The sequence below is a fragment of the Nansenia antarctica genome (genome assembly GCF_963989245.1).
Source record: "Nansenia antarctica genome assembly, chromosome: 10".
NCBI classification, from domain to species: domain Eukaryota; kingdom Metazoa; phylum Chordata; class Actinopteri; order Argentiniformes; family Microstomatidae; genus Nansenia; species Nansenia antarctica.
The window spans coordinates 9,053,547-9,076,098 of record NC_137680.1 but is presented as its reverse complement, the minus strand read 5'-3'; the positions used below and the strand labels follow the sequence as shown (position 1 = coordinate 9,076,098).

Genomic DNA, 22,552 nt, shown 5'->3' with positions numbered 1-22,552 from the left:
CGTGGTAACCGTTGTATAAAAGCGTTATGGAACTCGAAGCTTCTCGTTCCATAAAGCGTAATCATCTCCTCTTATCAACAAAGCTACCGGCCCAGAAGGTTGTCTCGTCATCCATTTACAACAAGAAACAGCTGAACCTATTATTATTATATACACAGTCACCAGCATGAAGTCCTCAATCTGCGCCTTGGACCGCATTCCCTCCTCCCTAGTCAAGGCCTGTCTCCCCACACTCACCCCACTCATCACAAACATAATTAACTTCTCCCTGTCCACCAGCATTGTCCCCCCTGCCCTCAAGTTCGCTGCTATTACACCCATACTTAAAAAACCCGGTCTCGCCCCTGACACCCCCAACAACTACCGACCCATTTCCAATCTCACCTTCCTGTCCAAAATCCTTGAGAAAGTTGTTGCTGCCCAACTCAAATCCCACCTCGACTGCAATAACCTGTATGAACCATTCCAATCTGGCTTCCATTCCAAACACAGCACTGAAACAGCACTACTAAAAATCACCAATGACATACTCCTTTCTGCCACCTCACCATCCTCATCCTCCTCGACCTCAGCGCCACCTTTGACACCATCAACCATTCCATCCTCCTCGCCCGTCTCCAACACATTGGCATAACCGGCACCGCCCTCTCCTGATTCAAGTCCTATCTCTCAGACAGATATCAATACATCTCAATAAATAACAGTAAATCCTCCACTGCTCCAGTCACCCACGGTGTCCCCCAGGGTTCAGTGCTAGGCCCCCTCCTCTTCATCCTGTACATCCTTCCCCTTGGACAGGTCCTCCGCCGCCATAGCCTCCGCTTCCACTGCTATGCTGATGACACCCAACTCTACCTCTCCTCCAAAACCATCTCCCCTAACACCCACTCCATTCTCACTACCTGCCTCAACGACATAAAATCATGGATACAATAACATTTTCTGAAACTCAACTGCAATAAATCGGAAATCCTCATCATCGGCCCAAAGTCCCTCACCCGTTCCACCCAGACATTCTCACTCAACATCGATGGCTTCACCGTAACCCCCCCCCAACCACGTCCGCAACCTCATCTTTGACCCCAAGCATCATCTTTGACCCCACCCTCTCGTTCCTTCCCCATGCCAACCAGGTCACTAAATCAGCTTTTTTCCCACATTGCCTGCACCCGACCCTCCCTGTCCTTTTCCGCTGCTGCAACTCTCATCCACGACCTTCATGACTTCCCGACTCGACTACTGCAACAGCATCCCCTACGGTTTAACAACAATAACATCCTAAACAAATTCCAATACGTCCAGAACTCTGCTGCCCGTCTGCTCACCTCCACTTGCTGCTGTGACCACATCACCCCTGTCCTCCAAAACCTACACTGGCTCCCGGTAAAATACAGGATCCAATTCAAAATCCTACTCACCACTTACAAAGCCATCAACAATCTGGCCGCTTCCTACCTTGCCGACCTCGTGCCCCTCCACACCCCCTCCCGTTGCCTCAGGTCTGATGACCAAACCACCCTCAAGACCACCAGGACCAAGCTCCAGACCTGGGGTGATAGGGCCTTTTCAGCCACAGCCCCGTCCCTCTGGAACGCACTACCTCAATTAGGCCCCTATACTTCTATTTACCTTTTGTTTCTTTTTATTATTACTACTCAATCTTTTCAGTTTGTAAAGCGTCTTTGAGTGTCTAGAAAAGCTTTATATAAGTCTAATGTACACTACCGTTCAAAAGTTTGGGGTCACTTAGAAATTTCCGTATTTTTTCCGTAGTTTTTTTCAATGAAGATAACATTAAATTAATCAGAAATACACTCTATACATTGTTAATGTGGAAAATGACTATTCTAGCTGCAAACATCTGGTTTTTAATGGAATATCTACATAGGTGTGTAGAGGCCCATTTCCAGCAACCGTCACTCCAGCGTTCTAATGGTACATTGTGTTTGCTAATCGCGTTAAAAGCTAATGGATGATTAGAAAAACCTTGAAAACCCTTGTGCAATTACGTTAGCACAGCTGAAAACAGTTTTGCTGGTTAGAGAAGCTATACAAATGGCCTTCCTTTGAGCTAGTTGAGTATCTGGAGCATCACATTTGTGGGTTCGAGTATACTCTCAAAATGGCCAGAAAAAGATAACTTTCATATGAAACTCGACAGTCTATTCTTGTTCTTAGAAATGAAGGCTATTCCATGTGAGAAATTGCCAAGAAACTGAACATGTCCTACAACGGTGTGTACTAGTCCCTTCAGAGAACAGCACAAACAGGCTCTAACCAGAGTAGAAAGAGAAGTGGGAGGCCCCGGTGCACAACTGAGCAAGAAAACAAGTACATTAGAGTCTCTAGTTTGAGAAATAGACACCTCACAGGTCCTGAACTGGCAGCTTCATTAAATGGTACCCGCAAAACGCCAGTGTCAACGTCTACAGTGAAGAGGCGACTCCGGGATGCTGGCCTTCTAGGCAGAGTGGCAAAGAAAATGCCATATCTGAGACTGGCCAATAAAAGGAAAAGATTAATATGGGCAAAATAACACAGACATTGGACAGAGGAAGATTGGAAAAAAGTGTTATGGACAGACAAATCGAAGTTTGAGGTGTTTTGATCACACAGAAGAACATTTGTGAGACGCAGAACAAGTGAAAAGATGCTGGAAGAGTGCCTGACGCCATCTGTCAAGCATGGTGGAGGTAATGTGATGGTCTGGGGCTGCTTTTGTACATGCTAAAAGGGATTTTGAATAAGGAAGGCTATCACTAAATTTTGCAACGCCATGCCATACCCTGTGGACAGCACTTGATTGGAGCCAATTTCCTCCTACAACAGGACAATGACCCAAAGCACACCTCCAAATTATGCAAGAACTATTTAATGAAGAAGCAGGCAGCTGGTATTCTGTCTGTAATGGAGTGGCCAGCGGAGTCACCAGATCTCAACCCCATTGAGCTGTTGTGGGAGCTGCTTGACCGTATGGTACGCAAGAAGTGCCCATCAAGGGAGGTGCTTCAGGAAGCGTGGGGTGAAATTTCTTCAGATTACCTCAACAAATTAACCGCTAGAATGCCAAAGGTCTGCAATGCTGTAATTGCTGCAAAGCAATTTGACGAAAGCAAAGTTTGAAGGACAAAATTATTATTTCAAATAAAAATCATTATTTCTATCCATGTCAATGTCTAGACTATATTTTCTATTCATTTTGCAACTCATTTGATAAATAAAAGTGCAGGTTTTCATGGAAAACACGAAATTGTCTGGGTGACCCCAAACTTTTGAACGGTAGTGTATTATTATTATTATTATTATTATTATTATTATTATTATTATTATTATTATTATTATTATTATTATTATTATTATATGAGGAACTGACCCAAGACAGGCTTTTCCATCTACGGAGCACCAACAAACACAAGTTGGTGGTGACAGGGGAGGACCCATGCCCCATCGAGATCAAGATGGAAGAAAGAAGGAACCACTATGATCAAGAAGATCAGCAGGAAGAAGTTGACACCATCATTGTCCAACAAGTCCTGATGTGTGCTGGAGAAGCCCATCAAATCTCTGTGGTTTCTGATCACACAGACGTGTTTGTCCTCCTCCTTCACCATCACCTTCAGGCAGGGCTGGATGTACCACTCATCATGGAATCCCCCCGCAAGGAAAGGGCAACAGTGGACCACTATTATACTAAATCAAGTCGACACTGGCCAAGCATTCACAAGAAATTGTCAAGAACCTTTCATCAGTCCATGTATGAATGTAATACCATATCGGGATGCAACACCGTAGCGTCTTACTATGGGTTGGGAAAAGGCTCTGTCATCAAAGTCCTGAAAGCTGAGTACGAACTATCAGCCATTGGTAATGTGGATGCACCGTTCCAGCAAGTCCTCGACCAAGCCACTGCCTTACTTTATGTTCTTATTCCTGTTGTAAAGCACTTTGAGCTGCATTTCTTGTATGAAAGGTGCTATATAAATAAAGCTTTACTTACTTACTTACTTAAAAAAAATCTTTCAAATTAATGAATAGTAACACAAAAAATACATTGTACATACATGAGTATGAGTAAACATGAGTGAACATAAATTTGATGCATTTGATTTGAGTATTTTGCATGAATATTTGGCATTTCGGGCATGAAGGGGTTAATATCTGAAATGCACAAGGGCTATCACAGGGCACCTTCCTGTATTTTGAAGAGGTACCCCCAAGCAACAAGAAACAGCAGAGAAAAAAAACTTTACCTGACAAAACAAGGTTCATCCAAAAAAAAAGAAGAAAAAAAAAGCTTTGGCTCCCGGACTATCAGTGTTGTTTCACATCTTCACTCTCCTCTTTGGCTTTGAGTCTTGCCCTTTCATAGGTCTCTGCCATCTTCTCTCTGAGTAGCTCCTTTGACGTTGTTTTTGGTCTGTCCTGCTTCTCATTTCTCTCTTCTGCCTCCTTTTCCTCTAATGCACGTTTCTTTTCGTCCTTCTCCTTCTCATTTTCTCTCTTTCTCTGTTGCTCCTCCCAGTCTTTTATTTTCATATCTGCCTCCTTTATTTTTTGCATCACAAGTTCAATTTTAGCAAATTTTTTCTGTTCCTCCCATTTCTCTTTCTCTTGCTTCTTCTCCTCTCTCCTCTCCTGATACTGTTTTATCTTCCGTTGATAGTCTAGTACTCTGGTACTCTAGTGCCATTCACACATCATTACTACCAGTCTTTAAAAGGTCTGGGGAACACAGGAAACAACCCAGGTAAAAAATCTATATCTTCTCCTGAACCGATAATGCACTTTGATTTTGTGTGCCTGTCCAGGCGAAACGCCTCCATTTCTACCACTAATACACACACACACACACACACACACACACTCACACACTCACACTCACACACCACACACCACATGAGAACATCATTATGGCGATGCTAGGAAGAGATGGAGCCATCCCCCCACCCTCCCCTCTCCCCCCACCACTCTCCCCTCTCCCTCCACCACCCTCCCCTCTCCCCCATCACCCTCCCCTCTCCCCCCACCACCCCCCTTTCTCCCCCCCACCACCCTCCCCTCTCCCTCCACCACCCTCCCCTCTGCCCTCCACTACCCCAGCACCCTGAGAGGGGTGCCTATCAGCCCACCACCCTCCCCACCACACCACCACCCTGAGAGGGGTGCCTATCAGCCCACCACCCTCTCCCCCCTTCTCTTTTGTTCCTTCTCTTTCTTTTTCTTGTCCTTCTTCTGTATTTTCTTTTCAGTCTTTAGTCTCCTTTTCTCTTCTTCTGCAAACCTTTTATTTTCCTTTTCCTTCTCCTTATTCTCATTTTCAAGTTTCTTTATTCTCTCTTTTGCGTTCTTTTTTTCCTCCTTTAGTCTCCTTTTCTCTTCTTCTGCAAACCTTTTATTTTCCTTTTCCTTCTCCTTATTCTCATTTTCAAGTTTCTTTATTCTCTCTTTTGCGTTCTTTTTTTCCTCCTTTAGTCTCCTTTTCTCTTCTTCTGCAAACCTTTTATTTTCCTTTTCCTTCTCCTTATTCTCATTTTCAAGTTTCTTTATTCTCTCTTTTGCGTTCTTTTTTTCCTCCTCTAGTCTAATCTTCTCTTCCTTCTCTTTCTCTTTCTTCTCTTTCTCTTGCTTTTTCTTATTCTCTTTCTGTTGCTTTTTTTCTTCCTCCAACTTCACTTTCGCTTGCTTTTTTGCCTCCTCTGATTTCAGTTTCTCCTCCTTCTGTCGACGTTTCTCCTCCTTTTCAATCTCTTTTTTTTCTTGCTCAAGGCTCTTCTCTTTCTCTTTCTTCTCTTTCTCTTGCTTTTTCTTATTCTCTTTCTGTTGCTTTTTTTCTTCCTCCAACTTCACTTTCGCTTGCTTTTTTGCCTCCTCTGATTTCAGTTTCTCCTCCTTCTGTCGACGTTTCTCCTCCTTTTCAATCTCTTTCTTTTTTTGCTCAAGGCTCTTCTCTTTCTCTTTCTTCTCTTTCTCTTGCTTTTTCTTATTCTCTTTCTGTTGCTTTTTTTCTTCCTCCAACTTCACTTTCGCTTGCTTTTTTGCCTCCTCTGATTTCAGTTTCTCCTCCTTCTGTCGACGTTTCTCCTCCTTTTCAATCTCTTTCTTTTCTTTGCCAGGCGGTGAGTGACGTCCCACTGGGGCCTCTTGGGGGGGATGAAGGAAAGAGTCAATTCTCTGTGGAAAGAAAAAGCACTAAGGCTTAGGCTGTGTTCGAAATGGCATACTAGCATACTGCATACTGCATACTAGCATACTCAATGAGTATATACTGTATACTGCCTACTAAATTCATAATAAGTATGCCAATACCAGCCAACCGTTTACACTGCAGTATGCATACTGCATCCCAGAATGCATTTCGCCGGTCCAGGAGCGGGGATTTTAAATCCTCTATTTAAAAATATATTGGCTAAAAGCTGTAATTTTGGCTCTACAAGTGTTAACATGTCATTTTATGAAGTTTTAATATGTTTTCAGGTGAGAAAGTAACCATATATATTCCAAAAATGTGATGTATGTATCTGATCTGACGTTACCTTAGTTACCGTAGATACCCGCAGATACTACTTCGACATAGTCCGAACTTAATAGCTAAACAAGTTGTAAAAAGATTTACAGATTTTTTTACATACTACTCATAAACATTTTAGCTAGTCAGATCTCGCATACTGTACAGTGTGAACGCTCTGGCATACTAAAATCTAGTATGAGTAGTATGCTAGTATGCCATTCCAAACACAGCCTTACAACGTAGCACACAAACCCAACACCAGATGAGTCACATAGCATTTTTCGTTTTTTTCTTTAAAGCCCATGTGACTTCCACCTATGGGTGTTGTATTGCCACAAAGAGCATGGTGGCGCAGTCGGACCTGTATAGGAGGGAAGACTACACCGGGAGGAGATGGCATGTCATTCATCAGGGGAAGAGGGCCAGGCGGTGAGTGACGTCCCACTGGGGCCTCTTGGGGGGGATGAAGGCAAGAGTCCTACAACGTAGCACACAAACCCAACACCAGATGAGTCACATAGCATTTTTCGTTTTTTTCTTTAAAAAAAAAAATCGGACAAAATAAATCCACAATTCCAAACGAATTCTATTACTCAACTACATGGAGAAAATATTGGCTATACCCAGCAAACACAGTTGAACCTTGAAGTTAGGCTGTGGTGAGGTTGTGGACAACATTCTCGGAATAGTCGGCTGTAGTGTGGCAACATGTTGGAAGGCACCTACCAGATGGGCTAAAGGCTAAAGGCTCCGCAGTTACGTTGTCGCGACCCTTAGTAGTATTAAAGTAGCATTTCATTGGCTACCTTCTAACAACGTTGCAACCTCACAGGAGGTTAACACACAGGCAACAACTTGGCTGTGTTTGCTTGGTACCTTAGTGTCATAGCATTGGCATAATAATAATAATAATAATAATAATAATATTTATTTGAAAAGCACTTTTCCTGCAAACTTTGCAACTCGAAGTGCTTTAAAATATCCACACAGCATAAAAAAACAAAAAAAACAATAGTAATCAATAAAACACAATAGCAATAATATAAACTACTTAATAAAACAAGAATAAGCCATACAGTCCACAAAGATAAACAAAATAACTAAATAATATAAAATATACTATACGATTTAAGTAAATATGCAAATATATACAAATATATAGATTCATCAACTAACATTAAAAGATACATTAGATATTAATAATATTAACATGAATACCATTATTAGATATAAGATATTATTATTATTATTAAATGGAAAGAGAAGACAAAGCTAACATACCGAAAGGGGGCGTCGTGGAAACGAAGAATTCCTCCTTTTTCTACCCCTCCTTAACTGTAGAAGTATCTCATTCTTCTTTTTCTCTCTTTCTTTCCTTTTCTCCTCTTCTTTCATTAATGTTGCTTCTTTTTGATTGAAAAGGTTTTCTCTCTTAACAACCTTTATGTGGTCCTCCTCTTTAGTATCCTCTTCCAGCATCCTACACTGTAGAAGTATCTCATTCTTCTTTTTCTCTCTTTCTTTCGTTTTCTCCTCTTCCAGCATCCTACACTGTAGAAGTATCTCATTCCTCGATTTCTCTCTTTTTTTCCTTTTCTCCTCTTCTTTCATTAATGTTGCTTCTTTTTGATTGAAAAGGTTTTCTCTCTTAACAACCTTTATGTGGTCCTCCTCTTTAGTATCCTCTTCCAGCATCCTACAGTATCCTTCCAGTACCCTCTCTTCTTCCTGTAAACTTTTCATGAGAAGCACTGCCTCTATTAGCTCTGGTTCGAGACATTCAAGATTACCCGGATCTGGAAGGCAAGGGCCGGGGCGCTTAGGCAACGGGCGTGGAGGGGGGGAAGGCCGGCCGGCTGGGAAGCCAGACATGAGGGTTAGGGAGCCCATGTGAGAGGAGCCCATGTGACTTCCACCTATGGGTGTTGTATTGCCACAAAGAGCATGGTGGCGCAGTCGGACCGGTATAGGAGGGAAGACTACACCGGGAGGAGATGGCATGTCATTCATCAGGGGAAGAGGGCCAGGCGGTGAGTGACGTCCCACTGGGGCCTCTTGGGGGGGATGAAGGCAAGAGTCCTACAACGTAGCACAAAAACCCAACACCAGATGAGTCACATAGCATTTTTCGTTTTTTTCTTTAAAAAAAAATCTGACAAAATAAATCCACAATTCCAAACGAATTCTATTACTCAACTACATGGAGAAAATATTGGCTATACCCAGCAAACACAGTTGAACCTTGAAGTTAGGCTGTGGTGAGGTTGTGGACAACATTCTCGGAATAGTCGGCTGTAGTGTGGCAACATGTTGGAAGCCTACCAGATGGGCTAAAGGCTAAAGTCTTCGCAGTTACGTTGTCGCGACCCTCAGTAGTATTAAAGTAGCATTTCATTGGCTACCTTCTAACAACGTTGCAACCTCACAGGAGGTTAACACACAGGCAACAACTTGGCTGTGTTTGCTGGGTACCTTAGTGTCATAGCATTGGCATTATAATAATAATAATAATAATAATAATAATAATAATATTTCTTTGAAAAGCACTTTTCCTGCAAACTTTGCAACTCGAAGTGCTTTAAAATATCCACACAGCATGAAAAAAACAAAAAAAACAATAGTAATCAATAAAACACAATAGCAATAATATAAACGACATAATAAAACAAGAATAAGCCATACAGTCCACAAAGATAAACAAAATAACAAAATAATATAAAAAATACTATACGATTTAAGTAAATATGCAAATATATACAAATATATAGATTCATCAACTAACATTAAAAGATACATTAGATATTAATAAATAAATGGAAAGAGAAGACAAAGCTAACATACCGAAAGGGGGCGTCGTGGAAACGAAGAATTCCTCCTTTTTCTACCCCTCCTACACTGTAGAAGTATCTCATTCTTCTTTTTCTCTCTTTCTTTCCTTTTCTCCTCTTCTTTCATTAATGTTGCTTCTTTTTGATTGAAAAGGTTTTCTCTCTTAACAACCTTTATGTGGTCCTCCTCTTTAGTATCCTCTTCCATCATCCTCCTTAATCCTTCCAGTACCCTCTCTTCTTCCTGTAAACTTTTCATGAGAAGCACTGCCTTTATTAGCTCTGGTTCGAGACATTCAAGATTACCCGGATCTGGAAGGCAAGGGCCGGGGCGCTTAGGCAACGGGCGTGGAGGGGGTGAAGGCCGGCCGGCTGGGAAGCCAGACATGAGGGTTAGGGAGCCCATGTGAGAGGAGCCCATGTGAATTCCACCTATGGGTGTTGTATTGCCACAAAGAGCATGGTGGCGCAGTCGGACCGGTATAGGAGGGAAGACTACACCGGGAGGAGATGGCATGTCATTCATCAGGGGAAGAGGGCCAGGCGGTGAGTGACGTCCCACTGGGGCCTCTTGGGGGAGATGAAGGCAAGAGTCCTACAACGTAGCACACAAACCCAACACCAGATGTGTCACATAGCATTTTTCGTTTTTTTCTTTAAAAAAAAAATCTGACAAAATAAATCCACAATTCCAAACGAATTCTATTACTCAACTACATGGAGAAAATATTGGCTATACCCAGCAAACACAGTTGAACTTTGAAGTTAGGCTGTGGTGAGGTTGTGCTAAAGCACAAGGGAATATCATATCATTTAATATATTTAATAATATGATGCAGCCATTTTGCAGAGACTATACAGAGAGTAAACACAGGGCCCATACTTAGTCTCTTCACCGTGTTCCAACTAATTGTGCATTATTGTATCACATTCACACACTCTATTCTCTCACCTTGATCCAAGGGTGTAGTAGACATTCCTCTGCTGTCATTCTCTCTCTGTTTGAGGAGATAATCACAGAATTACTAGTACCATACAGATGTGTACTGATATTAATCAACAAATGTATTGTAATCATATGTGACACGGTCTGGTCAATCGGTCCGCAAGTCAGCATCTGATTTGATGTTCGGACTTTTCTTTCGAAAAATGTTAACACATTTTTTATAATGACACACTCGCTTATCAACTAACACAGCTTGTTTTGTGAGCCTGCTGACAATGTAAAGTAGTGTTATAGTTAACTAGGTAGTAGTGGGAATTACTCACTGAATCCATTGCATTGCAGTATTTTGGCTTGACTAGCGAGTTCGTGTTGTGATTTTCAAAAACTTTGAAAAGTATTTCCGTGTTTCAAAATAAAAGTCGGAACATTTTGATTGGTTGCCGACTTGCGGCCCAAATGACCGGACCGTGTCACATATAAATTATATCAAAATATGAGTAATAGATTGTTTGATTACATTGGGTCTTTAACCAGCAGTTTTTCAATAAAGTCTTTGGCCATGACACTGGTCTGGCTGAAATAGTTCTCCTCAAACTCGTAGATCATCCCCACAACCTTCAGTAGTGTCTCATCATCATTATCTCCTTGAAAAGGGGACATGCCACTCAACCTGTAAAATAGGGTGGTGTTAGGGAGACATTAGGGAGCTAGATACTAGCTAACACTGTAATACTGCATCCACAGTGAAGTTCAACCTGTCAGCTTATCTTTGGATACTCACAATATGTAGGTTATGACGCCAATACTCCTGTATAGACAAGAGATACAAAGAGTAATGAAAGACTGTATTCAAAACAAGAAGAACTACATCTAGCCTACCACAACTATGACTACTGCATGGTTAATCCAGGAGTGTTAGGGCCTATGGTATCCCTCTTTGTCTTATGAACAACTTAAGATACAAATGAAAATTAATATAGTTTAATTTGTCAGTATAATGCACCTATTTGCTCATAGTAACATGTAAAATGGTTTACCACATGTCAGCGGCCTCACTCAGGGGTTCATAGTTGATCACCTCAGGGGCTGGGAGGGAGTGAGGATGGGGGGAGGAGTGAAATAGCAGAAATGTCATTATTCATTCATTGCACATTTATCTGTGCACTAGTTGTAAAAGTTCATATTCTGACAAATCATACTTAAAATGTGTTGTTGACTCGTCCCTCTCTTGTATTTGTTCGTTTTAGTACACAGAACTAGGGGTGGGCATCGACGATCGATAATTGATCGATAAGGATCTTGGTCGATCACAAAATAAAAAAAATAAAAATTGTGATCGACCAAATGTTTTATTTTGTGATCGACCAAGATCCTTATCGATCAATTATCGATCGTCGATGCCCACCCCTACACAGAACCTTAGTTTCCCAAATCTGTGCAAAAATGATGATAATGGACCATTAAAAGTCTAACACACATAATCATACCCAATACCCAATACAGAGCAATACTGTAATACTGGTGATAATGGAGAGGGCAGGATTAAGAACCAAGAGATGAAGAGAAATTAAAACAATCTACTCTGCAACATGAGTGTCGGTCATGCAGTTAAACAAGGCCGAAAGTCACCCTCACTGTGTACAGTTTGGTAAGCACATCATTTTGTAAAAAGCATTGGTTCTGTAAGGCACTGACAGTGTCTGTAGGCTACAGTAGAGCTGCCAGGGAGGGACCTGATACCATAGCTAGCAACCACATTTTCCTGGGAGAAATTAAAGTTTTGAAGAAGCCTCCATTGATGCCAAATAACACACCCCAGCCTGTGGAGTCAGATGGCCATAATATGAACACAGAACAAGTAAGTGCTGTGAGCTGTGATTCGGTCATAGGTACGAGGCCGCAGGCAATCACAGCCGCGCTGATATTCAGTATAACAGCACGACCTTGAGTGTGATATTGCTTTTATACAACAGTTCTACAGCGCCATTTATTAGTTAACAGTAATAAGCGACAACAGATTATGATTTGTTTGTTTATTTAATCATAAAAATAAACAAAAAATAGTCCCGCAACTGAACTTCAAATGGACTGTTGCCTAGTAACCTGAACACAAACAATGTAGTCTAATTAACGGTCATTTAGTAGAACATCTGTGCGGCGGAGTGATACATAAAGTCCCAGTGCTGTTATACTGTATATCAGCACTCATGGAATGCCTCTTGTCCAATCAAATCCAATCAAATGACTTGGTCGGAACTAACTGTTGTATAATATAATATAACCTAGATTTGCATCAAATGCCTTTCTAAAAGACCAGACTGTCAGGTGTCCTGGACCTTCCCCTGTGGCTGAGCCCTGTATGTGTACCATTTCGAGAAACACGCATGGAGAAATTACTTGTTTTCAACTCTGATATTAGAAACGAATATTTCTGGACAAATGTTATTGTTGTCATATAAACTGTGTAGAAATGGTAGGTGCTAAAAAAAAATTGTATGTTCCAACATTTGTAATGTTTTGCATGAATGTGCAAAAGGGATAATAACTGACAAAATTATATATTTGTATAACAGTGAGAAAGGAAATGAAAGAGTGTTAAGAGAGAAACATGTGGTTCACCCCCTTCGACCATACAGGTCGGTAGCAGGTAGAAGCGTGAATGACTTTTGTTCTTCTGTCTGCAACTGCCACAGATACAGCAGCTCATTGTATTTGAGTAACACTGTAAGATGCACACACATGTCTATTGCACAATATTGCACACAAGACAGACAAATAGATAGAGAGATATGGGTTCATTCTACTGCAGAATTTTTACAGTGTTTCTGTGACTCAGTTGTAACATGTTCCCCCCTGCATTTCCTGCTGGGCCTATGTAAACTTCTCACCTAGCCAGAAGCCTTCTCTCACTACCCCCTGCTCCCACACCGCACGCTCTGACGTCACATCCTGTCCATAACCACCACCACTACCCGTTTGTTGTCTCCATGACAACCTGCGCAGGTTTCGCAAGGTTCAAGCTAAATAAAGACTGACAGATAGACATAAAGAGAGATTGCTTAAACAAGTCCAAATATTGTTCTTCAACATGCTTTTTGTAGCCTCAAATCGTCTCATCTGGTTAACATGGTGGAATGTTGATTTTAGGCCAACATTCCTAGAGCCCTTTTGTTACTGCAACTGCCGTGGAACTTTCCGGACTCTTATATAAAAACAACAGGAAACCTGCAGAACACATTCTGATTACTCAACAATGCACTCTCTTGGCTACCAGTTCTACCCCACTGAAGCCACTCTCAACCACTTCAACACCCAACTATACCACTCTCAACCTCTCAACCATCTATCTATCTATCTATCTATCTATCTATAGTAGATATGCTTTGCTATTGACAATACATTGCCAAAATGTCTTTGCCAACCGCATATTGGGGTAGTGGTGGTCTAGTGGATAGTGAGTTGGACTTGTGATCGGAAGGTTGTGAGTTCAAATCCCGCCTGAAGCCACACCACTACTAGTGTCCCCTTGAGTAAGGCACTTAGCCCTCAGTTACTCCAGGGGGAATGTCCCTGTAATTCGTAATTGTAAATCGCTTTGGATTAAAAGCGTCTGCTAAATGTCAAAATTAATTAAAATTAATATTGTAACTGTCAGACAGACAGACAGAAAGAAAGACACAAAAGCCAGTAGACACATCAAACATACACGCTCGCATGCTCCTCAATCACACATACCGTACACAATTAAATGTTCTAAGACCACTGAAAACACCCACATCAGACATAGACTTCTAATTGTTCATGTGACCATTGTGAGAATGTGGGTTGTTCCACTTACCAATGTACTGCGGGGTACCACAGAGACTTCTGTACTCCTCCCCCGGTGTGAAGCGGTGGGCCAGCCCAAAATCAATGATTTTGATGTGGGGGTGTGGCACTGTCTTATCAACCAGCATGATATTCTCTGGCTGAACAGAGAGGAGAAACACTTGTTACTTACGTGAAGCGTTCAACAATGTAAAATATCAAGGTGTCAGAAGAGTGTCCGAAGTTTAATAAACATGTAGTGGAGGTGGTTCAGTGAACCACAGTACAGTACCACAGCACAGTAGGATGATAATAACGGACCTTGCCTGAGATCCGAAGACTTGCATTAGCTCCCAGAACTAATGCCTGGGCTTTAGCTCCACGGGCTAACACAGTCTAATGGAAGACCACGGTTTGAACCTAGTAGGTCACACCAGCTACAAGACCATGATTTGAACCTAGTAGGTCACACCAGATAGGGGGAACCACCTTCCCATTTGTCTATAATACCTCTAATTTCTACACCCATTAAATCTCCCCTTTTTCTGTGATTGCGTCCCAATTGTCTGTCTTCGCTCCCTTCTCAAAAGGATTGGATCATAATATAACTGCCAAGAGGGGTGGGAGGGTACGAGCAGATGGGGTGATTATTATTATTATTATTAGTGTTCCTACTACGTAGTAGTATTGTTATTGGTCTTTATTTGTTTTTTACTCTGTGTGTTTACTTTATACTTTATACTACTTACCTTTGCTTTTGATATGTTGAAAACATTTACTTTCTCGAATGCTCCTTGTTGTGCTCCTTTTCTCTTGCTGATTTATTTCCTGCCCATGTTCATCACTACATTTTCTTTACTAAAAGCACATTTCCCCCATTCTAGTGACTCTTTATTTGATCGTGATTTGGATGTGAGGACAGAGGGTGTGAGGACAGATGTGAGGACAGAGGAAGTGAGGACCATGCGCCCCCTGTGTGTCCCCCTCTCACCTTGAGGTCAAAGTGGGCGATGCGTTTGCTGTGCATGAAGCCCACTCCCTTCAGGATCTGCTTGAGGAACTCGATGGCCTCTTCCTCTGACAGGTTCTCTTTCGCCACTATGAAGTCTAACAGCTCCCCTCCGCTGATACTGTGGCATGGAGAGGAGGGAGGGGGCGTAGTGAGGGAAGGAGAGGGGAAGGTGAGGGTGACAAAGAGAGAGAGAGAGAAAGAGAGAGAGGGAGAGAGAGAGAGAGAGAGAGAGAGAGAGAGAGAGAGAGAGAGAGAGAGAGAGAGAGAGAGAGAGAGAGAGAGAAAATATGGGAAGTTGATTGTATTAGTGCTGCTTACTGATTACAAGGAAAGTCAATAGTTCTGTCTGTCTATACAGGCCGCTCCATTAACAGCTCAGACAAGTACTGAACCAGCACAAAGGCACAAACTCACTCCCTCACTCCCTCAATCTCACACACACACACACACACACACACGCACAGAAACAACCTCAGTCGGCACACTTATTCTGATTACATTAGATTGCATTTGTGACTCTATGTGTGTGTGTGTATGTGTGTGTGTGTGCGTGTGTGTGTGTGTGTGTGTGTGTGTGTGTGTATGTCTCACACATGTGTGGATCTCTGCATTGCTGCTATATGTATAGGAAGTGGGTGGGGCCATAGGGAGCCAGTGTCTGGCTGTTAAGATTAGAGGTAGTAATGATAGTTGATTCTCGTTGTCTTCCTATTAAACAGGATAGGTGAGGTGATCCAGGGGTGGGCATCGACGATCGATAATTGATCGATAAGGATCTTGGTCGATCACAAAATAAAACATTTGGTCGATCACAAAAAAAAAAATATAAATTTTTTTTTTTTTGGGGGATCGACCAAATGTTTTATTTTGTGATCGACCAAGATCCTTATCGATCAATTATCGATCGTCGATGCCCACCCCTAATCCACACAATGTTTTCTATCATACCCACTGTGTCCTGAGGGGGCAGACACACAGACACACACACAGACAGGCACACACATGTGACACGGCATGATTGCATCTGCACATTATGAGCAATCATGTCTGACACCCATGCGATATACAACAGACCACCACAAAACCAAACACACACACACACACACACACACACACGTCACAACAGAGACAGACCCTGTCACTGTACCAAACACGTCATCCAGCTTTGTTCTGATCCAGAGTCTCACTTTCGCCCCATATCAGTTTTCCTTCTAGACTAACATCACTTGGAAGTAACACCAGTCTAGTTTTATCTCTTTCTTTCCTACAAAGTCTCTCTAACTCCCTATGGTCTTTGCCCTTTTAATTTTTCATTGCCTACATTTTCCTATTTTTTTCTTTTCTAATCTTTTCTTTTCTAATCTAATCTAAGGGAGTAACCTTAACCAGTTGTTCAAAACTTAATCTGGATCAGATTGATCCCGATTCTTTTCTCTGATCGAGGATCAAATCGAGCTGGCTGATCCTGATCAGAAAAAAAAGAAAGAAAAAAGATCTGATCCTGGATCAATCCTGGATCAAAGAATCGGAATCCAGATCAAAAGTTTTAAACAATTGGGCCAGATAGACAGATCCCATAATCGGACAGGCAGAGAGAAAGACAGACAGGCTCCTAGACAGGCTTCTAGACAGGCTCCTAACACGCAGTGGATACAGAAGTTGGGCTTTGTTGCCATAACGTTGACATGTTGCAGCACTTCGTGCCTCCTTCTCCATCCCTTCATCACATCCCACTTCATTCACAGCTCCACAATAAGCTGTGAATGAACACCTCCTCTCAAACACCTCACTCTTTCCACCCAACACCCTCTCCTCCCCATCCTCCATCTCCTTTTCTCCATCCCTCCATCCTATACTCACAGCTCCACGATGAGCACCACCTGGGCGCGGCTCTCGAACACGTCCCTTAGCGCCATGACGTTGGCGTGCTGCAGCGCCTGCAGGATCTCCACCTCTCTCTCCACGTCCCTCCTCTCCATACCCAGCTGGCTGCTGGCGCTCCTCCGCAGCTTCAGGAATTTCCCGGCCCAGCGGACTCCCGAGGAGCGCTCCCGCACCGCCCGCACCTGCCCAAAGTTACCACTATGGGGAGGGAGAGGTGTGGGAAACATGGGTTTCTTTGGTTTATTTTCTGGAATACTTTGGTTTGATTGAGCCTGCCTGGAGTGGTAGATGGGCGGGCTTGCACTTTTCAGACTATTCCCGTTAGTTCCATTGTACCAAGCTCAAATCAAGTTCAGATAAGGAGAGAAAACTATATAGGACAGGCACCCAGGTTTCATGTTGGTACTGCTCTGGGTCAAATATGTACGTACAGTGCCCTGCATAAGTAGTGGGACAGTGAAGCATTTTTTCTTCTTTTGCCTTTGAAGGTTTGGCTTTGAAATCAAACAATTACATTTGTAGAGATTATCAGCTTTTATTTTTATGGTATTTTGTACATATTGGATACATATATATACACATGCATATCTTCTTTTGCCTCTACACTCCAAAAATGTGGTTTTGAAATCAATGATGGTATTTTGTACATATTGGGTGCACCATTCAGAAATTACAACACTTTTCTCCATAGTCCCCCTTTTTCAGGGTACCCTAAAGTGATGGGACAATTGGCTTGACAGGTGTTTCTGGTGTGTTACGTCACATAATTTTGCAGTTATAAGAGAGCTCTCAATGTCAATTGATTCTAAGCTTTGCATTTGCCTTTGGAGTCTGCTATTGGTGTCTGTCAACATGAGGACCAAAGAGACAGCAATAAAAATGAAGGAAGCTGTTACAGCCACAGTGTGGTTGTGTGTGTGTGTGTGTGTTTACTGCCGTAATGTGGTTGTGTGTGTGTGTGTGTTTCTGTTATTCCCTGTGTCTCTCCCCAGGTTATTGTCCTTCCCCCTTCCTATCGCCATGGTGATGGCATAAGGGAGCACACCTGTATTCACTTGCTCATCAAGGATGGAGGATAAAGGACAGGTGGAACTAACAGATGGTGCCAGTGGGCAACTGTGTGTTGGTTGCTAGACAGATACTACTGTAGTATGTTCCTGTGTGTTGGTTGCTAGACAGCTAAAGCTACTACTGTAGTGAATTTCTGTGTGTTGCTACAATTTGTAGCGTGTACTGGCGTCAGTAACCGTGACTAATTTTTTTAGACGGAGTGTGTCTGTTAGTATTGTGTTTGGCCACTTTAATTGGCTTCTACCTTGTTAAACAATCTATCATTTTCTCCCTGTTTTTGAAAGTAGTTTTCAGTTAAGTGTTTTTCTGAAAACTGTTTATTTTTAAGTTATACAATAGATTCTTGGTTTATTTATATTCTCCTGTCCGCCTCTTTGTCCTCCGGTTCATTTCATTATTACTTGCCGCGTCCCCTGGATATTATTTGGGGACATAACAGAAGCGTTTATGAGGCTGAAAAGAATCTAGAAGAAACATAACCAAAACCTCAAATGCAAATGCAACTGGTAGGCCAAGGAAGGCTTCTACAGTGGATGACCGAATAATGTGCACCACAAGAAAAACCTGAACTTCACTAGCAGAACTAGAGGCGACATTGCAAGACACAAACCACAAAAACAGGATTATGGTTTGCTAAAAAATACCTAAAGAGCCTGCAGACATCTGGAAAAAGATGAGAGAAAGATTAACATGTACCAGAATGATGGAGTAAAGTGTGGAGAAAAAAGGGAACTGCCCAACATCCACAGCATAACACCTCATCTGTGAAATATGGTGGAGGGGGTGTTATGGCTTAGCCATAGATGGCCTCCAATAGACCTGAATAATTGTCTTCATTGATGACGTAACCGCTAAGCTAACCCCAGTGTACAGAAACATTTCTTCAGCCCAAGAACGAGCCAATGCCTCCAAACTCATTAGATGGACATTCATCATACAGCAGGACAATGACCCAAAACATACAGCCATAGCAACTAGGGAGCTTTTCAGGGACTGGCCAAGTCAATCTCGATTTAAATCCTTTTGCATTTAAGCATTTTGCTAAAGAGGAGACTTAAGGCAAAACCTCCTCAAAAGAAACAACTGAAGATGGCTGCAGTACAGGCCTGGCAGACCTTCACCAGAGAGGATACCCAACTTTTGGTGTGGTTAATGGGTTGTATACTTTGTATACAAAGGATTAAATAGGGTACTATATGTCTAAAACGTGTTGTAATGGCTGCATGGTGATAGCAACATCCACAGAACACTTCAATAAAAGCTGAGAATCTCTACTTTAACTTCACTCAACTTTTCAAGTATAGATCCAAACGAAGAGCAGCACTATTTTGGGTGAGGACTGAGGGTTAGTCTAGAGCCAGAGTGGTGAATGTCATAGCTCTCTCCTCTCTCTCTCTCTCAATGTAACCCCACCTCTACAACTTCTACCTATCTAAATAAAGAAACATAAAGAGTGAAGGAGGGTAGATGTCCACTCTCCTTTAAAAAAAGAAAAAAGAGGAGTCTGAGGATCATCATTGTAGCTGCATCTCTACTCATACCTCCTAGTAAAGATTTGACGTGTGTGGCCTAGCAGTGTAACTACTGTCTAAACATACACACTTGTCTCTGGAGTTTACTTCTTTGTTTTTTTAATAAGGGGGCGTTTAATTATTATTATTTTTTTAAATCCTAATAACACTTCAACACTTTTTGTGCAGCAGTGTGTTCAACATTTCATATGATGTTCAATTTAGATCAATAACAAAACCAACTAATTTACATACATTTGTTATGTTATTTACAGTAGAGAAACAGTACCGGGGGTAGTGGGGATGAAGAGGTCTTTAGGAGAGACAGTAGTACTCTGTACGATTATACTCTCTCACCTGCCCAGCACTTCTCCGATCTCATAGTAGTCCTCCACATTCTGTAGTTTAAAAACAGCCATTCTGATGCTCTTCTTTCTCTCTCCCTCGTTGTCCTCCACGTCTACTGCATTCTATATAAGTTATAGGGATGACAGAACATACAGTATGTGTAAGGTTAACAGATGTAAATCATATGAAGGATAGGACATGCTTATTTGCACGAATCAGACCATGGAATCCAGGATGATACACAGACCAATGTGAACGCAAGAGAGCCATAACATTCCACTGAGGCATATACAGTACACTAAGGGAGAAGGCAGTGAGACTGAAATGTGTTATGCTACTGATGTGTGAAGAATCCTGGCATACAGTCATAGAAAATACTCTCCAATGGGGTTCTTACAGACACAAACTGTCATTTGGGATGCCTTTCTTGGATATATTAATGTATATATACCCATGTTGATTCTTGAAAGATATTTGTTCCGTCTATGAATTTGAGAGTGGCACATTTCTCCAAACCCATCCCTCAGCTTTTTGTGGCTGGGCTGGCGTTTAGAAATGATGGATTGTCCCTTTAATGGGTACCATTGAAGAGAAGCATTTGAAAGGCAAGGTGAACATAAAACATGTAGTAACAGCTTAACATGAAAACTGAAAAATGCATTCACACACAACTACTGGTACTACTACAAACACACATTCAATTTCACATCCTGTACTGTAAATAGACCCATTGATTTGTATCACTTTCTTGAGTTAAATCAAGCTTTCTACTCCCTTTTAAATATGCATTGATCAAAGGCCATAATGTGTGTGTGTGTGTGTGTGTGTGTGTGTGTGTGTGTGTGTGTGTGTGTGTGTGTGTGTGTGTGTATGTTAACTTGAACAAAAGCCAGTGTCCTGATCTGAACTTAGACACGGCAACAATGGCCTTTGATATTTATATAGCACAGATCATTTGTTTTTCTGTGTGTGTGGGTATGTGAGTGAGTGTGTGTGTGTGTGTGTGTGTGTGTGTGTGTGTGTGTGTGTGTGGTCATCATGTATAAATAACACAACTATAACCTGTCACAGCCTTAATGAAGTCACTGGAGACACTCTATGAAACTTGCAGAAAATGTGTGTGTGACATCAATTACAGTAAGCTGGTACTGATGTATGTATTCCTGGCAACCAAGATCACAAACATATAAGTTGTCTATTGTTAGCCAATCACGCGATTACAAGGCACGGATGCATGCGACAATGTCACGTGAAGTCTTATTTAGAAAATGAACATCTAGTTGGGGGCCTTAGGGCTATATGAGGCCTAATTAGCATATTTCCAAGATGGCGGCTCCCCGAAAATGAAAAAAAAGAAATTGAAAATAAAAAATAAAAACTCCAATATTTACCCATTTTTAATGTTGGGGAGCATGTGGGAGGGCCAGACCTCGTGAACTTAAAGACGGTTACAATTTGAAGTTATTTTTTCTGAGTGGGGCAGTCCCACTCATATTTTTCCTTTTTATTGACAGTTACAGTGAAGATTTAGACAGGAAGGATGGGTGAGAGAGAGAGGAGGGATGACATGCAGGATATGTCCCCGGCCGGAGTCGAACAATATGACGTTGGCTCCTCCTTAGTAGTGAGTCCTAAAAAGCTTCGATCATGTCAACCCAAAGCCTGTGGCATTCATTGTGTCATAGCCTATGTGAGGGGGAGTATGGATGACCTTCCAAGTATGGATGACCTTCACAAGGCAGTAACAGATAATGTTGATTCCAATCTGAAAAGCTGGGCAGAATCCTGTAAACATTTTTAGCTTCTTGGTAGATAAGTTACACAACCTTCCGATGTGCATGCAGCAGGTGTGTACTACATGCCAAATGTTATCTCATGTTGCGATATGCAGCAAAACGGCAAGCATCTCATGACACTGCCAGACCAGGGTATCAGAAGGGGAAGCATCTACCAGTGAGTGGGGGACAACCTTTGACCATCTAACTATTGCACAAATTGTTGCTCTAGTTGAGGATTCAGATCCTCCTTCACAATCTCCTATTACGGCAACTCTACAGGAACCTTATAAAAGAACACAGGTGTTTGTGTCTGATTATGAACCCCACACAACAACATTCAACAACATCTCCTCAGCTATCTGCCTGAATAGAGTGAACACCAGAAGGGGAGGGAAACCTACATCGCAAACAAGGAACAAGTGGCTAAGAGGAACAATTAGCTCAGGATGATTGTAGTTATCAGCGGCAGGAGAGAGGGGAGGGAGGCTATGACCAGGGAGGAGGGCAGGGGGTCAAGTTGGCAGGTGGATGGCTTGGATTTCCGGATGAGTTTAGATAAATCGGCAGCAGAGGGGAGATGGAAGCAGGAGAGAGGTACAGAGAGGGGGGATGGGGAGATAGGGGAGATGGACAACTGGACATAAGAGGGGTCAGTTGTTGGTGGATGTTGGCTATTTTTGAGTTGAAAAATGACATCAGAGAGTTACAGTGGTCAGTGGAGTAGAAGTGTGGGGGAAGGGAGTCGGGGGGGGCGGAGTGAGTTGTTGACCACTGAGAACAGGGCCCTGGTGTTCCCAGCACCAGCAGTGATTTTGTCTGTAAGATATTGGGATTTGGCTGAGGAGAGGGCGTCTTTGTA

General features: G+C 42.2%; 2 protein-coding genes across 2 annotated transcripts in view; both read right to left on the bottom strand.

Moving 5' to 3' along the window:
• Nucleotides 1-22,552, bottom strand: part of LOC308166379 (chromobox protein homolog 3-like) — a gene marked incomplete at its 3' end in the record, with an annotated part of 245,305 nt that overhangs the window by 69,027 nt on the left and 153,726 nt on the right. The window lies entirely within an intron of this gene.
• On the bottom strand, nucleotides 6,917-19,986 carry LOC308166195 (death-associated protein kinase 2-like; the record flags this gene model as incomplete). The annotated part of the gene is made up of 11 exons (XM_080540460.1): nucleotides 6,917-6,961; nucleotides 8,299-8,364; nucleotides 9,643-9,708; nucleotides 10,289-10,334; nucleotides 10,800-10,952; nucleotides 11,064-11,090; nucleotides 11,320-11,368; nucleotides 14,121-14,250; nucleotides 15,081-15,219; nucleotides 16,962-17,183; nucleotides 19,925-19,986. The coding sequence occupies 11 exons, from the start codon at nucleotides 19,984-19,986 to the stop codon at nucleotides 6,917-6,919; spliced, it is 1,005 nt and encodes a 334-aa protein (XP_080396586.1).